Source organism: Suricata suricatta, chromosome 6, assembly GCF_006229205.1.
Source record: "Suricata suricatta isolate VVHF042 chromosome 6, meerkat_22Aug2017_6uvM2_HiC, whole genome shotgun sequence".
In the NCBI taxonomy this organism is placed as follows: Eukaryota; Metazoa; Chordata; class Mammalia; order Carnivora; family Herpestidae; genus Suricata; species Suricata suricatta.
The window spans coordinates 13,379,079-13,397,617 of NC_043705.1; the positions used below are offsets into that span (position 1 = coordinate 13,379,079).

General features: G+C 58.8%; 3 protein-coding genes across 5 annotated transcripts in view; 2 read left to right on the top strand and 1 right to left on the bottom strand.

The window, feature by feature from the left end:
- The first annotated feature begins 5,440 nt into the window (after positions 1–5,440).
- LTC4S (leukotriene C4 synthase) lies at positions 5,441–8,368 on the top strand. 2 transcript variants are annotated; one of them, XM_029941658.1, is made up of 5 exons: positions 5,441–5,589; positions 7,415–7,514; positions 7,620–7,690; positions 7,778–7,859; positions 8,116–8,368. In XM_029941658.1, the coding sequence occupies exons 1-5, from the start codon at positions 5,532–5,534 to the stop codon at positions 8,255–8,257; spliced, it is 453 nt and encodes a 150-aa protein (XP_029797518.1). In that variant the 5' UTR covers positions 5,441–5,531; the 3' UTR covers positions 8,258–8,368. The 2 variants fall into 2 exon arrangements, with proteins under 2 accessions (XP_029797518.1, XP_029797517.1); XM_029941657.1 differs by lacking the exon at positions 5,441–5,589 and adding an exon at positions 6,167–6,419.
- A 982-nt stretch (positions 8,369–9,350) lies between these two features.
- Positions 9,351–18,521, bottom strand: MGAT4B (alpha-1,3-mannosyl-glycoprotein 4-beta-N-acetylglucosaminyltransferase B). Of its 2 annotated transcripts, XM_029941653.1 has the most exons (16): positions 18,178–18,521; positions 14,490–14,703; positions 13,458–13,643; positions 13,232–13,372; positions 13,019–13,152; positions 12,574–12,620; positions 12,190–12,303; positions 11,883–11,958; positions 11,635–11,749; positions 11,288–11,418; positions 11,034–11,141; positions 10,725–10,918; positions 10,276–10,354; positions 10,108–10,195; positions 9,915–10,027; positions 9,351–9,838 (listed from the first exon to the last, which is right to left on the bottom strand). In XM_029941653.1, the coding sequence occupies exons 2-16, from the start codon at positions 14,626–14,628 to the stop codon at positions 9,815–9,817; spliced, it is 1,689 nt and encodes a 562-aa protein (XP_029797513.1). In that variant the 5' UTR covers positions 14,629–14,703; positions 18,178–18,521; the 3' UTR covers positions 9,351–9,814. The 2 variants fall into 2 exon arrangements, with proteins under 2 accessions (XP_029797513.1, XP_029797512.1); XM_029941652.1 differs by lacking the exon at positions 18,178–18,521 and having other exon boundaries at positions 14,490–15,982.
- SQSTM1 (sequestosome 1) overlaps positions 18,456–18,539 on the top strand; it is a 25,122-nt gene continuing 25,038 nt past the window's right edge. Inside the window, exon 1 of the mRNA XM_029941656.1 lies at positions 18,456–18,527. The gene's annotated coding sequence lies outside the window, so the exon portion shown is untranslated. The remainder of the gene's footprint in view (positions 18,528–18,539) is intronic.

Here is an 18,539-nt window from a genome sequence, read left to right on the forward strand (position 1 = left end):
TGAAGTAGAGGCCGGTGTCCTTGTAAAACCCGTGCAACACTATGGCAAGTGCCCCATCCTCTAAAAGGATCTGTTCTATTTGCTCTGGTCTATTTGTTCTGTTTCCTTACTCTCAGTTCAGTGGTTTCCAGGAGGAGGGGGCAGAAGGGCGGCCAGGCCAGCTGGGAAGTCTTTGTTCGATCATTCATGATCTCTGAGCACCCACTACACACAGAACCTGGGGACAAGGCAGGGCACAGGCCTCCTCGTGGACACTCCTGGAAGGCTGGGGAAATAGAAGACCCAACAAGGAAAACAGAAAGGGACAAGGGCAGCTAGGGAAGGGTTCCAGGAGTCCTGGGGGGGTTGCCTAAGGGGCCCCAGTGCCCGAATAGCATCAGGCTGAGGAGGACCAAGGTCTGAGCCATGAATCTGTAAGGTGTCTCTGTGGAGGGAGTGCAGACCAGGGGCAGGTTGAGCTGAAAGTCAGGGGCAAGACACACTATCATCATAGGTCTTTACTTCCTTGTGTAGAAGACATAGGGGCACCTGGGTGGCTCAGTCGGCTAAGCATCTGACTCTGGATTTACACCCAGGGCATGATCTCATGGTTAATGAGTTGGGGCTCCACATTGGTCTCCATGCTCTATCACCTTCTCACTGCCCCTTCTTTGCTCTCTCTCAAAATAAATAAACTCAGGCATGCCTGGGTGGCTCAGTGAGTTAAGTGTCTGACTTCGGCTCAGGTCATGAACTCACAGTCCGTGGGTTCGAGGCCCACGTCGGGCTCTGTGCTGACAGCTCAGAGCCTGCAGCCTGCTTCGGATTCTGTGTCTCCCTCTCTCTCTGCCTCTCTGCTGCACACACTGTGTCTCTGTCTCTCTCAAAAATAAATCTACATTAAAATTTTTTTAATAAATAAAGAAAAAAACACTTTACTGAGATGTACAGTTGACAGTTGAGCAACACTGGTTTGAACGCGCAGGTCAACTTATACGTGGATTTTCCTTTCAATAAATACAGTAGAGTATTGTAAATGCTTTTTCTCTTCATTACGATTTTTATTTATTTATTTTTTTAATTTTTTTAATGCTTTTATTTATTTTTGATACAGAAGAGACAGAGCATGAGAGGGGGAGGGTCAGAGAGAGAGGGAGACACAGAATCTGAAACAGGCTCCAGGCTCTGAGCTAGCTGTCAACACAGAGCCTGACGCGGGGCTCGAACCCACGAATGTGAGATCTGACCTGAGCCAAAGTCGGAGGCTCAACGGACTGAGCCACCCAGGCGCCCCTTATTTTTATTTTTTAAGATTTTTATTTTTTTATGTCTTTATTTTATTTTGAGAGAGAGAGACAGAGAGTGAGCAGAGGAGGCACAGAGAGAGAGGGAGACAATCTGAAGCAGGCTCCAGGCTCTGAGCTCTCAGTACAGAGCCCAATGCAGGGCTTGAACCCCATAGACTGAAAGATCATGACCTGAGCTGAAGGCGGACGCTTAACCAACTGAGCCACTTAGGTGCCCCAAGGTTTTTATTTTTTATTATTTTTTAAAAATATTTTTGTTTTTGAGAGAGAGACACACAGCGTGAGCAGGGGAAGGGCAGAGAGAGAGGGGGAGACACAGAATCTGAAGACAGGCTCCAGGCTCTGAACTAGCTGTCAGCATAGAGCCCGACGCGGGGCTTGAACCCACAAGCCGCGAGATCATGACCCAACCCGAAGTTGGATGCTTACCAACTGAGCCACCCAGGTGCCCCCCAAGATTTTTATTTTTAAGTAATCTCTACATGCAACATGGGGCTCAAATTTATAACGCTGAGACCAAGAGTCACATGCTGTATAGACTGAGCCAGCCAGGTGCTCCTTCATGATTTTCTTAATAATTTTCTCTAGCTTACTTTATTATAAGAATATGGTGTATATATAATACATGTAAAATGCAAAATATGTGTTCAGTGTTATGTTATGGGTAAGGCCTCCGGTCTACAGTAGGCTATCAGTTAAGTTTGGGGGGGAATTCTACTGATTTTTGATTGTTGCTACCTAACCTGTCTTGTTCAAGAGTCAACTAATTTCCATACCACAATTGCCCAATTTAAGGGGATAATCCAATGACTTTGAGCTGTGCACTGAGCTGTGCAAACATCCCATAATCTAGTTTTAGAACATTTTCATCATATCTGCCCCCCACCCCCAAGCTGCCTGTGATCTGTTCTCTGTTTCTTTTGATTTGCTTTTTCTGGACATTTCATATCAAGAGAGTCATACGCTATGTGGTCTGTTGTGTTTAGGGCACAGCTTAGCATAATGATTTTGAGGCCTCTGTCCTATCGTAGTGGGAGAATTGGGGGAATTTGAATGAGATAATTAGAGTGGCTGATAGGTTTGTGTCAATGTTAATTTCCTAGTTTGCATAACTGAAGTAGGGTTAGATCAGATTTTCACATTAAAGTGCGCTGGGTGAAGGGTATATGGGAATTGTGTATTATTTTTGCAACTTTTTTGGTAAGTAAAATCATTTCAACATTTTTTTTAATGTTTATTTTTATTTTTGAGAGAGAGAGAGAGAGAGAGGGAGGGGCAGAGAGAAATAGGGAGAAACAGAATCCAAAGCAGGCTCCAAGCTCTGAGCTGTCAGCACAGAGCCTGACGTGGGGCTCAAACTCACAGACTGCAAGATCATGACCTGAGCTGATGTCAGATGCTTAACCACCCAGGTGCCCCTCCTTTTTGTTAAGTTTGTTTATTTAAGTAATCTCTACACCCAATGTGGGGCTTGAACTTGCAACCTCGAGATCAAGAGTCATGTGTTCTTCCGACTGAGCCAGCCCGGTGCCCCCACCCCTTTTTTAAATTGAGGTTAGTGTCTGAGTTCTGCACTGCTTATGGTCGTCTATTGGGCTGAAGTCGTGGTTTCTTCTGAACATAATGGTTCTGCAGACTCTATCCCTCCCCAGAGATCCTTGGTGAGCTCAGAGCTCAGCTTCTAGAAGGTTCTTTGGGGCCCTGTAGGGGCTGGAGCACAGAGGCATGTCCTGCAGGGGCTCAGGGAGGGGCTCTTCCACTTCCTTCATGATATGAGCATCTGGCAAGGGCTGCCCAGGAGGGGGGGGGGTGGCCCATGCCTGGAGTGCCCCGGGCTGGACCTCCGTCCTCCAGAGCAGGCCCAGCCCACGCAGGGCTCCAAAAGGCTGGGCAAGGGCAGAGGGAGTGAAGTGCCAATGGCAGGATCTGGGCAGAGTCCAGTTACTGCCTGGACATCTGCCCAAGGACTTCCTCAGAAGCTGCCTCAGCTTCCTGTTGTCAGGGCAGAGGATCGGCTTGGAAGGGAGGATGTCTACGTCTCAGAGGAAATGAAAGTCTAGCAGAGAGGAGCCCCTGAAATGGCCGGAGACCCGCATACACACACACAGGCCCCAGATGAGTCCAACACGTTAGCAAGCCCAGGGGCCCTGAGAAACACACACCGTGACCGCCACGGACACACGTGGTTCACATAAGCACAGCTTGCCTGTTCCGAGGGTCCCAGTTGGGCCACAGCAGGGGGCTGTGGTCAGGACCACTTTCATGGAGGGGTGCTGAGCAGGCAGACAGCTCAAGGGCTCATCTGGCATCTGTTCCCGGGTGCTCTAGTCCCTTTCTGAGCTTCTGTTGGTCATTTCTCCCCCATTGAGCACTGACCACCGGTTGGCAAGCTGGTCCAAAGCAGGGCACAGACCTGGAGACCCATCCCTGCCTCACAGTAGCCCACTGTGGCCCCTGGGGAGCAGCTAGTTCTCTGGGGGCAATGATGGCAAGGGGCATTTGTTGGGCATTGGCCAGGTCATGAGAGGGTAAAAGGGGTTCTTGGGGAGCCCAGCAAGCAACAAAGCTCTTGGGCTGGAACCCAAGCTTGGGGACAGCCAGCAAGGAAGGAGGCCAGCTAGGTCGCAAGGATAGAGCTCCAGAGGTCACATGACCCTGCCATGTGGACACTCCCCCAGAGTAACCAGGCAGAGGGTGCCAGGGGACCTCCATGGCCCATGGCTAAAAGCGGTGGTAGTTGCCGCAAAGGCCAGGCTGCTCTGTTCCTCCCATGGCATGGCCTATGCCTGCCTGTGGCCTTGCCAGCTCTTGCCTGTGCTTGGGCATCAGTCTGGACTGTGCCACAGCTGACCAAAACCCGCCTCCAACCAGCGTGAGCCAAAAGGAGAAGTAGCCGTCTTACAAAATGGAAAGGCTGAATGGCCAGGGCTTGGGGGGAAGGAGAAGGGAGGTTCCAGGCAAGGTGGTCCCAGGACACTCCAGGACACCGGCCACCTCTCTCCTCAAAGTGTGGCTTTGTGTTGGCTCTATCTTCCTCAGGGAGGCCAGTAGCCATAAATGGCCCTCGGAAATCTTCCTCTTTATTTTGACTTCTCCTTCCCAAAGTCCTAAGGACGTTTCCAGAACTGCGTCTCACCATCTTGAGTTAGCTTTGGCTCACAGTCAGTTTGGACTCACATGTCTATCCCTCATGCCCAGGAGGGGTGGGAGGCATCTCTGTCCACACCACACCACACCTCTGTCCACAGGACCTGAGAATAGGAAGGGTTGGAACCTCAGGAAGGGGGGGATCCTGGGCAGGCAGAAACAGCAGCTGACTGTTCTGGGGTGTGAGTCCCAGGAGGTGCTGGGCTCAACGCCCCCTGAGTAGGCTGACCCATCCTTCCGGGCCAGCAAGGTAGGCTTTTGGATGGCCTGTGTGCATGGAGCCCAGGGAGCTGTGAGGCCAACAGCCATCAGGTTCCCCGAGGGGAGCAGGGACTCAGCTGTACCCAGTGTGGTCTGGGTGCCCAGACTGCCCTGCTGCCAGAATTGCAGTTTATGTTAACAGCCCTGGTCTGTGATCAGGGAAATAGGCAAGTGGGTGTGTATGGGTGGGGGTGGGGTCAGGACTGGGAACCCTTGAGGAACCCATGACCTGTGACCAGGTGAGAGTCAACGGGCAGGGCAGGGCTTGGAAGGTGGCTGGGGGCGGAGGGGCTGTGGATTTTAGAATAAGCAGGACTTGATCAACCGAAGTGATGTAGGCAGGTTGGGAGGAGTAGTTCAGGTAGGAGCCTCTGGTTTACTGAGATGAGACTCAGGACAAGGGGAGTTCTGGAGAGCCACCCAGGACCTGCTGAGGGTACAGGGCTGGAAGGACACTGGGTTAACATGGCAGCCAGACACACCCAAGGCTGCGGTGTGCCCAGGTAGACAGCTTGGACTCTGCTAGCACAGGACTAGGCATAGAAGAGGCAAGAATGCCTGGGAGGAAGTGGCACGGCCGGGTTGTCCCCAGCCCACTGCTCTGTCCTGCCTAGGCTCCCTCTGGCCCTGGGTTTCCGCCTGCCTAGCCTGACTGGGCTCCTGGGCTCCGGCTGGCCGTGGCCACGCCCCTCCATCATGCCCCCTCCACTAAGTAGGGGCGGGGAGACAGAGCCAGTCTTCCTCTCCCGGACCAGCCTCTGAGCCAGCCGACGGGGGCTGTTGAGAGCTCTGCAGCTGTCTCCACAGACCAGTTGGGCTCACAGACCTGCCAGCACCATGAAGGACGAGGTGGCTCTTCTGGCCACTGTCACCCTCCTGGGAGTCCTACTGCAAGGTGGGCTGGCTCCTGTTTGGGAGGTGGGTGGACCCTGAGCTCCTGCGGCCTGCCTTCTGCTCTCTAGGTCCGGGGAGGTGCTGGAGGGCCCAGAGCTGGGTGTGGGGCAGAGGCAGGGCCCAGACTCCTGGTGCCCAGGCTCTTCTGTCCCCAGGGAAGGCTGGGATACCCCGTGGCTGAGACACTTATACTGTCCTCGGATAGGGACAGGAAAAGCAGTGGAGGGAATGTCTGCAGGGTGAACTGTGAAACCCTGGGCAAGGACCAAGGCTGACAGGGGTACCTGAACAAGGGAGGGGACAGTGAAATGGAAAAAGACCCCTGGGGGACAATTGAGGTAGGCATGCCTTCTGTGGGCTGGGGGTGTGATACAGAACCCTAGAAGAGGACAGGGGTTCCAGGGAGCAGGTGGGACATCCAAGTGTAAGTTAGGCTATAGGATCTGGGATGGGGGGGGGGGTGCCAGAACGAAAGGGTGGTCCAGTGGTGGGTACAGAAGTGGGGCAACCATGGGCCTGGGGTGGCCCTGGTCCAGCTGATCCCTGCCCTCTACATCCTCTTTTTGGGGGTCCCAGAAAATGCTTTGCCTTCAAAGGCATTCTCTCTATGCTGGGACAGCATTGAGCTGCACAGGCCTGGAACCTGCTCCCTGACCCTCCAAAACTGCATGGTGGTCTTTTAGACTGGGCCTACAGGACATGTTCTGAGGCTAGATATCTCTACTTGGGATGCCATTACGCCACACTGTATGCACCAGGACAAGGCACAGCCTGGGCAGGGATCTTGGAGGGGCCACGGCAGACAGGCTGACTTGATCTCCTGCTCTACTGGTAAGCTCGGCTTTTAGCCTCTCCTCCAGTAGCCACAGGGCTCCCCTCTGGCTCCTACATTGTGATGGTCCACATAGCCTTGGCACCCACAGAGCACTTGGGAAGAGGGTCTCACATGAAAGGCCATGGGACTTGCTGGAAGATAGCTGAAGACAAGCGGCACCGGAGCTGTGTGTGACGCAGACCTGCACTGAGGCCAAGAGAAGGGCCCTTGTGCACTTAGATCCATCCATGCTGGAACCCATGGCAGGATGGGGGGGCAGGGGGCGAGGAGGCAGAGCCCTGGAGGCCTGGCGTTGGACAAGATGAGTCTCAGCAGTAACCAACTGCGGGGGGGGGGGGGTGTTGGGGAGAGGATGTCTGTCAGACTTAGGGCAGAGTCCAGGTACCGGAGTAGAGAAACTAAAGCAGGAGCCCATGCCACAGTTTGGAGGCACAGGGCACTAGGCCTGAGGGCTTCTGGCCTGAAGAAGTAGGGTCAGGAGCACCCCCCCCCAATTGGTGGGGATCAGGAACTGTAAACCAGAGAGTCTGTGCTCCCCTGCACCAGGGAGAATGCAGCCAACTCTGCCCTTAAGCCGGAGTGGCATGCCCTATTCAGGGACCCCCACAAAGCCAAGGTAATGTCAAGAGAAGTGGGAGCTGGTCATTTGTCTGTATTTTGCAAGTCAAAGGATTCAGGAGCAAAGTCCTGAGTACAGGTGTACATGTGACGCAGGCCCTCCTCCCCCTACAAGAGGGGTGGGGGAAGAGGGACTCCCGGCATCCCAGGCCAGCACCTTGCCCTCCCTCTTGAGCATCTTGGACACTTGAGGACAAGCCCATAAAGAGATGGGGCAGGAGGTCCCCTCGGGAGGGCTTTATTTTCCATGGGGGCTTTAAAGGGGAGTCATAACAAGTTCGGCGTGTAGAAAAAAGGAGAAAAGGTGGGAAGTAGGCAGAGGTTGCGGGCCTCGGAGCAGTCGGATCTGACTCCTATCCATCCTCTCCCCCAGCCTACTTCTCCCTGCAGGTGATCTCTGCGCGCAGAGCCTTCCGCGTGTCGCCGCCGCTCACCACCGGACCGCCCGAGTTCGAGCGCGTCTACCGAGCCCAGTGAGGCGCGGCGAGAGGGCGCGGAGCAGGAAGGGAGCGCGCCGGGGCAGCTGCAGGGTGCGAGGCCCCCCGCCCGCGCCCTCACGCCGCCCCGCCCTCCCGCAGAGTGAACTGCAGCGAGTACTTCCCGCTGTTCCTCGCCACGCTCTGGGTCGCCGGCATATTCTTTCACGAAGGTCTGGGCTCGGGGCGAGCGTGCACGCCCTGGAGACGCTAGGTCCCACGGCAGCCGGCTCACCTAGCCCCGCCCGCCCCTCTCCCAGGTGCGGCGGCCCTGTGCGGTCTGGTCTACCTTTTCGCGCGTTTCCGCTACTTTCAGGGCTACGCGCGCTCAGCGCAGCAAAGGTGAGAACCTTGGGGGGCGGGGGAGGGAAGCGGCTCCGGGGAGATCACGTGGGGCCGGGGAAACGCGGCTTGTGGGTGGAGTCTTGACCACCTGACTGAGAAACTGGGAGACTGGCTGGAGGTGGGCCCTTTTTGGGCGGGCGGCGGGTCCTGGAGGAGCTGGGCGAGTCCCGGTGGAGGTGGGTGGAGCTGGCGGCAGGGCGAGTGGGCGGGGCCGCCGTCGCTCGGCCCCGCCCCCGCTGAGCCCTGCCCGCAGGCTGGCTCCTCTGTACGCGAGCGCGCGCGCGCTCTGGCTGCTCGTGGCGCTGGCGGCGCTCGGCCTGCTAGTCCACTTTCTCCCGGCCGGGCTGCGCGCCTCGCTTCTCGGACCGTTCCGGACGCTGCTGCCCAGGGCTTGAGATGGAGGACGCCAGGTCGACGGAGCGGGAGAAGAGCCGGAGCTTCCGGGGAGGACAAGGGAGGGGGTGCTTGCTTTAGCCCAGTCTCCAATTAAAGTGCCGGTGACCAGACCCCGAATGCACTCTCTAGGTCGGAGGGGATCGCGCACTGGGCCCTGCGCCGCAGCAGTCGGGTGGGCTTCCTGGGGGTGGGGCTGCAGAGGAAAAGGGTCCTCTCCCGCCCTAGTCCCGACCCCTGGAGCCACACGCCGGGCTCACAACCGCCTTTTCTGTCTTTTCTGTCGAGGCTCACCCCACGGCTCCTCCCCCCCGTTCCGCGCTGTTCTCGCCTGTCCCCTCCTCTGAGGCCTGCGCCTTCACTGTTCCCCAGCCCCCTCTTTCCCGTCCCCAGGCTTTCACAACTGACACCAGGGACTTTTCTCGGCCAGCACTAGGGCCCTGCCGGCTGGTACAGTATGGATGTTCAGGGCACCCTGCCTCAGAGGCACGGGGCCGACGACCAACGTGGTCGTTGTAGTTGTGACAGGCGCTCTCAGGAAAACTTCCGGCTGCCCTGAGGAAACAGGCCTGGGAAGGCCTGCTGACTGGGCCGAGGGTCCCTAAGGAGTTGATTATTTTTTTAGCTGAATCGGCAAAGAGGAGCTTTCTAAGGCAGGGCAGCCGCGCGCGCACAAACCCCTCCCCCCCCGGAGGTGGGCTGGTGACCCTAAAATGTGTCAGGGGGCAGGGCGGAAGTGGGGGGCACGGGGGTTGGGGATTGTGGACCTGGGCTGGGCTGGGACTCGCGAAGTAGTAAGTGGAGGGTGACTTGGGCTTGAGGGACCGTCTCTGGAGCAGGCAGTTGGGGCAGATCGGATGATGGGAGCTAGAGGACGCCTTTAGGGTGGGGGGGGTCCTCAGGAAGCAGAGGCGGCTTTGGGCGCCAGGCCCCTGGATTCCACGCCGCCTCCACCCAGGAGTTACCAACCTGGCAGCCCCGGCCCTCCAGGAAATATGGGCGAGAGCTGCATGGAGGGCGGGAGGTGGCATTGCCGGGTACCTGGCCTCCTGCCACCAGCTGGAGCGAGCCCTGAACACTCACATGGGAGGCTCGTGCTTCATTAACCCTTTATTACAAGTCACGCTCTTATAGAAGTATATGTGAACTTACGTGAAAAAATCAAATGTATCCAAGAATAAAAAACACAGCACATAAAGTAGTATATGCATTCCAGTGTTCGCGCCGGAGACAGCGGGCGCCCAGGAAAAAGCTCTTCTAAAACGGCCTGGCTCGAGCAGGCCGGGGTGCGAACGGTTCCGGGCGGCACAGGCCGGCCTCAGGCACAGTGTGGGGGCCGCCTGCCTCCTCCCGCGGCCGGCCGGGTGGGGCAGCACCAGCTCCTGGGGCCTCCGGGCCAGCGGGATCCCAGGCCTGTGGAGCGGGGAGCGCTGGGCAGAACCCCTCAGGCTTCAGGCAGCGACGCCTGGCCCTCCGGGGGCAGCAGCGACGACATCCCAGGTCTCCCAGGTCTCATGGGCTTAGGGGCCAGCCAAAGTGCACCCTCAGAAGCCCTCTGCTTAGTCGGCCTTTTTCAGGAAGATCTATAAGAGTGAGGCTCGGGGTCAGCCCTGGTCCAGCTACTTGGACCAGCTCCCTGCCCTGGCCTGTCTGGCTTACCTCGCTCAGAATGACCCACACTGGGGAGTCTGTCTGGATGGAGAGGCGCAGTGCTTCCAGGGGGCCAAAGGCCGGGTCCACCTCACCTTCTGCCACACCCTTGTAGAAGGAGCCTGAGGGAGGACAGCGCTGAGATCGCCCCCAACTCAGCCCACCCTCTCCCCCCACCTCCACATGCCCCTCCCCCACTCACCTATCTGGAGATAGCCATCTGGGCTCCGAGGGTACCTCAGGGTGGCTGAGCGGCCCTCCTGAAGGGCCTCCTTGTCTGACTGGGGGTTCTGGGAACAAAAGAAAGGAGCTGAAGCCAGTGATGTGGGAGGGGCAGGCATCAGTGCACATCCACGCCCATCACACTCACATCAAAGGGCAGCACCTCCACGGATGTGTTGAAGAGTTTGTCCTCTGGGTGCTCAATGTTCCCGCTGCGGAAGAAGAACCTGCGGCCAGACAGGCCTGTGAGGTGCCGCCCTGGCACACTGCCTGGCAGAGAAGACGCCAGGCCTGGGCCAGGAGTGTAGTAGGTAGGCCCTGGGGTGCTGAGGGAGGCTGGGTATCAGCCGCTGGGCTATGCAGGCAATGATGGTGATGGGCCAGTGTCACAGGCCTCCTGTGGACACTCCTGGACTTCAAATAACTACCATTATGAACCCCGCTTTTCAGATACAGAAACAGGCATGATGAGGTTAAGCGACTTGCTAGGGGTGCTCAAAAAGGGGCATGTGCAGGTCCAGAAATTTGTAGTGAGGCCCGTCCCCTGGTGGCCACCCTGCCCCTCCCCCAGGCAGATCTAGGGGCACTGGCACTGACCGCTCAAGACGCAGTGGCTGGAAGAAGCGGAAGCGGATGAAGTCCCCTGCAGCAGGTGTGAAGGCCCAGAAGAAATCCTCGCGCAGGTAGGCCTTCTCCAGGGTGAAGTGCTGGTATGTCTTGAGGCTTGTGCTCACCTCGGCCGGTGGGTTCACATGTTCCTTCCTCAGCGCCTGCTTCCCAAAGTCCTTGTCCTGCCGCCAAGGAGGGACAGCGGTGCTAGGGAGGGCCCTGGCCCCGCCACTCGCCTGCCCCGCCTGGGCCTGGGCCCTGCCTGTACCAAGCCAGGCCGGGTGTGGCCCCGCCCACCTTCAGTTTCTGGATCTTGCCCGCCAGGGAGGAGTGCGTGCCCACATGCTGGAAGAGGGATGGCTTGAAGCGGATCCGAAGATTGGCCTTCTGCCGGTCACAGTGCTTCTGCAGGGGGATGGGGATGCCCTAGGGCTCAGTTTGGCCCTGCCGTCTCTCCGTGTCAGGTGGCACGTGGACACGGACACAGTCCATGCTGGAGGCTGCCTGTCCCACTGCCCCCTCCCCCGCACCTCCGTGCAGCCCCTGCTCACCGCATCCTTCTCGGGGTTGCAGACCTTCACCCACAGGATGTGGTCCAGGAGCCAGTCAATGGGCTTGTCCCGGTAGAACATGAGGATGAACTCCACAATCAGGCTCAGGTCCAGTGACTTGAACATCTTCCCTGGAGTAGAAAAGCATGCTGGGTGGGCCCATCTACATCTTGCCCTGCCCTATTTCCTCTAAATCCCTTTCGGGGTATTAGGGTGGGAACAGATGCTCCCAGCAAAGCTAAAGAGCATGTCCCTGTGTGCTGCCAGAGCCATAGGAGGCAGAGGTAGGCTGGACTGAGGGGCCCTGGTGGGCTCAGTGGCATGGGGCGGGGTGGGGGGTGGCGCACCAATGAAGCCCAGCTGGGAGAACTCCAGGATCATCCAGTCCTCGGAAGGCTGCTGCAGGGCGAAGTTCTTCATGGTGCTCAGGTAGTTTGGCTTGGCGACAATGTCATCCTCCAGCTGCACAGTTGTGGGCAGAAGGGGGTCAGGACTCAGGGTGGGCACGGGGGTGATGGGGCTCATCACCTGGGCCCAGCCAGGGTCCAGGGCTGGTAGGAGAGGGGGGAGCGTATAGCAGGGTCTCAGTGCTGACCTGCACGTAGTAGATGCCTTTGGACTGCGCATACATCATGAGGAAGCAGTAATCGAGGTTCTGTTTGGTCCTCCACCTGTCGGGCAGGGGCTTCGGGAGCTCAGGCCCCTCCACCTCCAGTGCGGCTACCACAGAGGCCACTGGGTGGGTCAGACTCCCCACCCCAACCCCAGCCCCATGTAGGCAGCCTCCAATGGAGAAATGGAGGCACTGCAAGGAAGTGCCTGGGTGACTGGCACCAACAGACTGGGTCCTCAGCACAGGTGGGCAGGTGGCTGGGGCCCGGGGAAGGGGGGAATGCTAGTACCTGACTCTCTCCTTGGGGTCCCCAAAGGACTCTCGGAGGCGGGAGAAGTCAGGGTAGAAGTGGGGGGAAGGGGAGATGACCTCCAGGAGCCCGGAATGGATCTCCGTGGGAAACCTGGGGGGAAGGAAAGGCCAGTGGGTATGCAGCGTTCAGGCACAGAGTTTGGGCAGAGCCTGTCCCTTTGTTAAGGCCCAGCAGGCAGACATCACCCAACATCACACTCATCCTACTAAGGCAGTGAGGCTCTGGAGGGGCTAGACCACCTCTGTACCCACTTTATTTTAGCTAAGAGGGAAGGTAGGATCATGTAGAAGCAGACACTTGATTGCCCAGCACCCTGAAAAGCCCTCCCCGCACCAACTTTATTGGACTGCCAGTACTCACAAGGCTTTGATGTTCTCTGTCACCACCGAGGTGTACTGTGGGTCAGTCTGCGGGGAGACCAAGAGCCCTCCCTAAGCCTGGCTGCCACCCAAAATGACCTGGGGGTGGAAGTGTGCAGGCTTCAGATGACCCCAGAGGGAGTGAGCCTCCCATCCTGAGGGCTGAATAAGTCTGGGCCTGGGGGCCACAGTGCCTTAAAAAAAACCTTTAGGTATACCTGGGGCCATGGGGGTGGGGCAGCCTTGGTAACGAGCTCTCCACAAGGGGGCGCTAAAACGTTTTTCTTTTTTAATTTGTCTTCATAACTTTGTGAATGAAACTGACAGTTAAACTTCTAATAGCTTTTTCCTGCGGAATGTTCCTCTTTTATTTTCCCTTCTTGTTGTTTTGTGCCGTGTGTTCTCTGAATGGCCCCACCGCCACCCCGTGCCCCCAGCCCACTCGCCTCGGCGATCAGCACCACGATGACCGAGTCCTCCTTCTCCTGTGGGCTCAGCTCTGAGATGAGCGAGTGCAGCGTGTCTGTCAGGTACGAATGCACCTCTCGCCGCACACTGGGGATGCCCATCACTACCGACACTGCAGGGGCGCGGAGATTGCACACTGGCTGGATGCCGGGACCGCCCCCTCCCACCCCCGCCTCCGGCCCCGCTCCTACCTCCAGTACGGCCCTGGCCCACACGCACGGCCGGTTGCAGGCTGCTCTCCTTGGCCAGCAGGTGCGGCAGGTGGTGGAAGACTGTGGGCAGGTGCAGCACGTGCTTGTGCGAGGCGTTCCACGGCTTCAGTCGTGGATCCTCTGAGTGGGTCGGGAAGGGACCGGTCAGACCAGGTGGCCTGAGGTTAGCCCCGCCTCCCTGGCCCCGTGTGGCTCCAGCTCTCACCAGTTAGGCGGCCCCAGGTGCGATTGCCCTCCCCCTCTCGCAGCGCCTGCCTCTCGGACACTGCCCTCTTGATCTCGTCCAGCACCAGGTTGAGCTCCTTTGAGCGCTTGAGGCTCTCCTGCTCAGCCGCGTGCAGCCGGTCACGCAGCGCCAGGAACTCCCGCTGGTACACGTCCACCACATCCCCTGTGGGTAGTTCGCACGCTGTCACCAGGGGGCAGCCGAGCGCTGACCTATTGCCCCTCGAGTGTGCCAACACGCACGTTTTTGTGCCCATCTGTGCGACTGCCCATCTACATCTGTTCTCGTGCCTGCCACATGCCAGCCCCAGGGGAGGAGGCGTGTACATTTGGATCATTCTGAAGTCACACTGACACACTGCGGGGAGAAAAGTCTTCGCTAGGAGGACTGCTTCTCTCCAGTACTCCCCCTACTCTTTTGTCTTCACCTTTGAGGAAGCCTCTGAGGAAGGGCTGCAGGATCACTGCCAGGTTGGTCAACGGACTGAATCTTCACCCAGTGGCTCCCAGAGCCCCTCCTTGCTTCTTCTTGCAGCGTCTGCTCCTTCCGGGACACAGGATGGCCAAAGTCCCATCCATAGCACAAGGACCCAGCTCTCTGGCCTTTCCCTTCTCCCAGCCTCGGGCCTCTGTTCCCCACCCGTGTTCACAGAGTAGATCATAGGCTGCCCCCAGGCCATAGCCTTCTCTGAACTCTCATCCTGTCCTCTTGATGGGCCCGGGAACCCATTGTGGATGATGCACCAACTCTGGATTCTGTCTCACTCCAGCCCCAAGGGGGGGGCTGCTGCATTCTCAGCCTCCAGTGCTCAGAGGAGCAAAGGAAATTGAGGAACTAGTCCCTGGTCACTGTGTGAGTTAGCAGCAGAGAGGGGACAAGCTCTGGGTCCCCAGAGACCCGCCTCCTGGAGACCTGTACTAGACAGGCACCTGCTCCATCCCCCATCCTGGAGCAGCAGCACAGAGGTGGGGCTTCATGACAGTGGAAAGGGCTCCCCAGGGTGCCAAGTACCTTGCTCCCCTGGTTTGGCAGGGACGAGAGAGCAAGGAAGAGACGTCCCTGCCTGTGGCTGGTGCAGCAGGTCCCGCAGGGCTGTGCACGCAAGGCCTTTTCTAATCTTGGGCTTGCCCTCTTTAGTTGCCATCAACATACAACTCCTTTTCCTTGTCTCGGGTCTGCGCCTTGGCGTGTGCGGTCTCTTCTGCCTGGGATCCCCTCTTCTCTTCTGGGGCAAATGAAAACCCATGTAGCTTTCAAGACCTGGTTTCAAAATCCAGTTTTCAAGTCCAAGAAGCCTTCCAGAACTCCCCTCCCATCCCTAGGCAGCTATTCTGTTCCTTGATCCCTGGTGGGGTCACAGCCCCCACAATGCCCTGGGATGGTGTCACCACTCCAACCCAGCTATGTGCACGGAAGGTCAGGCCCAAGGCAAAGTTCTGTCATCTCAGGACACACCCCCTTAAACTGCTCAGGGCTGAGAGCTAAGTGTTAAGTCCCAGGGGAAGAGGAAGCCGTGGGGGTGGTGTAGGGTGGGGGTTTGAGCCCAGCAGACCTTCCCTACGGCACTCAGCACTCATCCGCCTGCCCCACAGGGACAGCCTTGCAGGGGGAGGGAAGGGAGTCAGGTTACAAGATCTGTGAGGCTCTGCGCTGGGTTCAGTGGCTGGGTTACCCTGGAAACCTGACCCCTTGAACAGGAGCCAGCCACCCCCAACACTCACTCACCCACCTAGCCCAGGGTTGGGTGGCACCAGGCGCCAGGAGCGCTCTCCTCTGGGGCAGATGCCTGACAGGACAGGAAGGGGGTCTGTTGGTGCCCAGGCCCCCAGGAGGGAGTTCAGAGGTGCTCTGTGATGCGTGGGGAGGGTAGAGGCCTCACTTCCCTCCGACTGCTGCCCCTCCCAGGCCTGCTCGGTTCTGTAGGCTGTGCTTAGCTCAACCTTAACCTGCCAGAGGCAGACAAGCCAGGTGGGCAGCAGTGGCCACCTGAGCCCCCTGGCCACCAAGGACTGGACCCAGCCTGCTCCCACCATGGCTTCCCTTCCGAGGGGCCTCCCCACAGCCAGCTTCTGAGTTTACCAGCAGGTGAGAGGCCCTGGCTCCAGCCCACTCCAACTCTTTGTCATTTCCCTCAACACAGAAGGCCCTGTCCCCTCAGCTGCCCGCCCCTGCTCTTGCCCTCCCAGCAGGGTCCCAGTCTGACCACTGTCCTTGACTTCTCTGGTTCTGGGGCAACTCTGTCCTTGCCCATGGAAGCCACAGACTCAAGCTGGGTGCCTGCCTCCCCACGGACTGAGCCATAAGTGCCAGGGCTCTGCCAGGCCCCCTCTCCCCCTGCAACCTTGTCAGGCTGGGCGGCTGGATTGAAGTGTTGAGTGGGTGTGGTGGGGGAGGAGGGGGGCAGCTCCAGAGATGGGAGGGGCAAAGGGCTGGGGAGGCCCTGGCCCCTGAGGGGCAGGACAGAAGTTCCTGGGAGCCTGGGCTGAGGGCACTTTGGCTTCTTCCCTCCACACCTTCCCGGCCCCATAGAGGAGGGGTGGAGGGCCTGGCCCCCGGTGGCAGCTGGCCACAGGGAAAAATTGCAGCTGTGGCTGCCCCAGCTGTGGCCGCCCCAGCGGCGCCTTTCCCACCCCTCCCCCCACCTGAAGGCAGCGTAATCAGGACACGTGACCTTGAGGACCACAGCAGCCCTCCCCTCCCATTCTGTCTTGAAGAGCCAAGCTGGGCGCAGACCTGGTGCCAAGTATTTAGGGAGGGGGAAAGGGGCACAGGGGGGCACAGGCAGGTGGTAGGCCCAAGGAAGTTCTGCTGTGAACCTGCAGGTGTTGTGTCTTCTCCAGGCCTTGTGCCCACCCCTCCCAGGAGGTCAAGGAAGGTGTCTGTGGTTCAGGTGGCTGGGAAGCTGGGGAGGGTGCAGGATGGGCCCCGCAGGGTCTGCTCTTCTCTCTGGAGATGGGCTTGGCTGAGGGCGGCGATTTGAGTGCTAGTGGGGCTGTGGCACGAATCTGGTCAAGGCTGGATAGGACAGTGGACCCTAAACCTGTATCCAGGCTCCAGCTTGCCAAGACCTAGGTGTCCTTCCTGGCCCTTGGCCCTGAGCTTCCAGGAAGCTCCTGCTGCCTCCTTCCTCTCTGGCTCCAAGCCCACCTTTCTTCCCCCTCCGGGTTTCTCTGCCTTTCCCGTTCATACCGGTGCCTGTGCCAGCCCTCTCCTAAACCCCTCACTCACTGCAGGCTGGAAGCCGGGCTCAAATTTGGCCTCGGTGTGGCTTGGTCAGGCTCCCTCACAACCCACAGGTTTAACACAGTTGTCTACGTGTAAGAATGAGAAGGGTCTGCCTAAGAGCCTGGATCCAGGCTTTTCTTGAGGTCTCCAAAGCCCTGGCTTGCTCCACTGCACCCCTTAAAACAGTGATAGCTCTTGACAGGAAATCTCAGCTCACACACACCTTGCCAGGCCTCACAGGCTCTGGGCTTCTACAAACACTCTTGCAACCGAGCCCCGCACTTCTTTGTTGGGGTGCCGGTCTCCCGGATACCCCTCTAAGACAGTGGGCCCTAGATGGAGCCGCTGGTTTCCTCCCTCTGCTGCCCTGGAAAGGTCGCTGCCAGCCAGGTTCCCAGAGGAGTTGACTTGGGGGCCTTGCCCTGGAGTTCCTGCCATCAGGCTGAGGGCATGTGCCTGTTGCAAGAGACACAGAGGAACTGTGGCCTGACTGACAACAGGGTGCCAGGTCTCATCAACCCACCCACAACCAGACAGATGTGCCCCAGCCCATTAGATTTGGCCCCACCCTGGCCTCCATGGCAGTCTGCTTATGTGGCTACTCTCCCAAAGGTCCCAAATGCCATCCTCCTGGTGACACACCCACCTACAGAGAACTCTGCCCTAGCCATGCCCGACCTGTGCCAAGCCCTAGGGATCTCCCTCCAGGGCCTCTGGAGCCCTAAGCCCTCAAACCCAAACAGGTTGGCGGACTGCAGTAGTCTGGGCTGGTCAGGCAGGGGCCAGGTGGGGGCCGTTGGGGCTTAGAGGGTCGGGAAGGTTCCAGATCCTCCCTCAGTCCTCCTCCTCCAGCTTCATTTGGCACAGGGTTGGGGAATAGGAAAGCAGGAGGTAGGAGGGAGGCAGAGGGTCAGCTGGCCTCAGCCTGGCTCTGCTTAGACCTCCCGCAGGAAGGCCAGGAGGCAGGAAGGAAGCAGCTTTTCCCGGAGGCTTGGATGCTGCAGGCCCGCTAGACAAGGCCTGTGAGGGCCTCCTCAGCCCTTCCCCAAAGCCCCACTCAGCTCCAGCCCACACAACCAACACCCAGCAACTCCAGCCAGTGTTGTGGCCTGGCCCTACCCTCCTGTCCCCAGGTGTGCAAAGCTGGCCCAGAGGGCCATGGGGGTTGACTGGCCAGCCTGCCCAAACTTCAGGTCGGGGGTGGAAGTTGGAGGAGACCGCACAAAATAGTTCACGGGTAGCTGGGCCGGGCTGTCCACGGGCCAGCAGCCACAGGAAGGCTTCCCCAGCGCCCAGGTTCCTGCAGAGGAATCCTGGGGCCAGATGTCATGGAGGAGGACTGCGGAGGCCCCAGGGAGCAGTGGGGTGGAGAGGTGGTGTGGGGCGGAGGGTGCCGCCTGCATTTCTGACTGCCCCCTCACACCTGTTTCAGGAACACCGTACCCGCTCCCGCCCAGCTGCCTAGAGAGGGTACCTTGGGGACCACCTGGCCACAGCCATCTCTTGACCTTGTGTCGCTGTCCCTCTCTAGAAACTCCAAGGTCCCCGGCTCTCCTCTGTAGCGACCAGCCCTAGCAGCGGCGTAACTGTACTCCTGGAGACCGGTCCCGGGGTCCTGAGCGCCGCAGCGGGCACCCGCTGCCCGCTCGGCCCGGCGGCCCAGCGCAGGCCGGAGAATTTCGCTATTCCGGCAGCAAACAAGTGGGGGCGAGGAAGGGAGGGGCGTCCTCCCGCGCCGCCCGAGCAGGGAAGGGGCGCCTGCGTCGGCTTCCGGCCGCCTCCCGCGGCCACTGGCCGGACCCGGCTCCGGCCGCCGGCACCCAGGTGAGCCCAGGT

Coding starts and splice junctions, on each gene's coding strand:
- LTC4S (XM_029941657.1), top strand. CDS start 6,338: ATGCACCAGGACAAGGCACAGCCTGGGCAGGGATCTTGGAGGGGCCAC. Junction 7,691..7,777: donor CGGCATATTCTTTCACGAAG/GTCTGGGCTCGG, acceptor CCCCTCTCCCAG/GTGCGGCGGCCCTGTGCGGT. Junction 7,860..8,115: donor GCGCGCTCAGCGCAGCAAAG/GTGAGAACCTTG, acceptor CCCTGCCCGCAG/GCTGGCTCCTCTGTACGCGA.
- MGAT4B (XM_029941652.1), bottom strand. CDS start 14,724: ATGGGTTTTCATTTGCCCCAGAAGAGAAGAGGGGATCCCAGGCAGAAG. Junction 12,621..13,018: donor TCGTGGTGCTGATCGCCGAG/GCGAGTGGGCTG, acceptor GTCTCCCCGCAG/ACTGACCCACAGTACACCTC. Junction 10,028..10,107: donor AGATGGCTATCTCCAGATAG/GTGAGTGGGGGA, acceptor GTCCTCCCTCAG/GCTCCTTCTACAAGGGTGTG.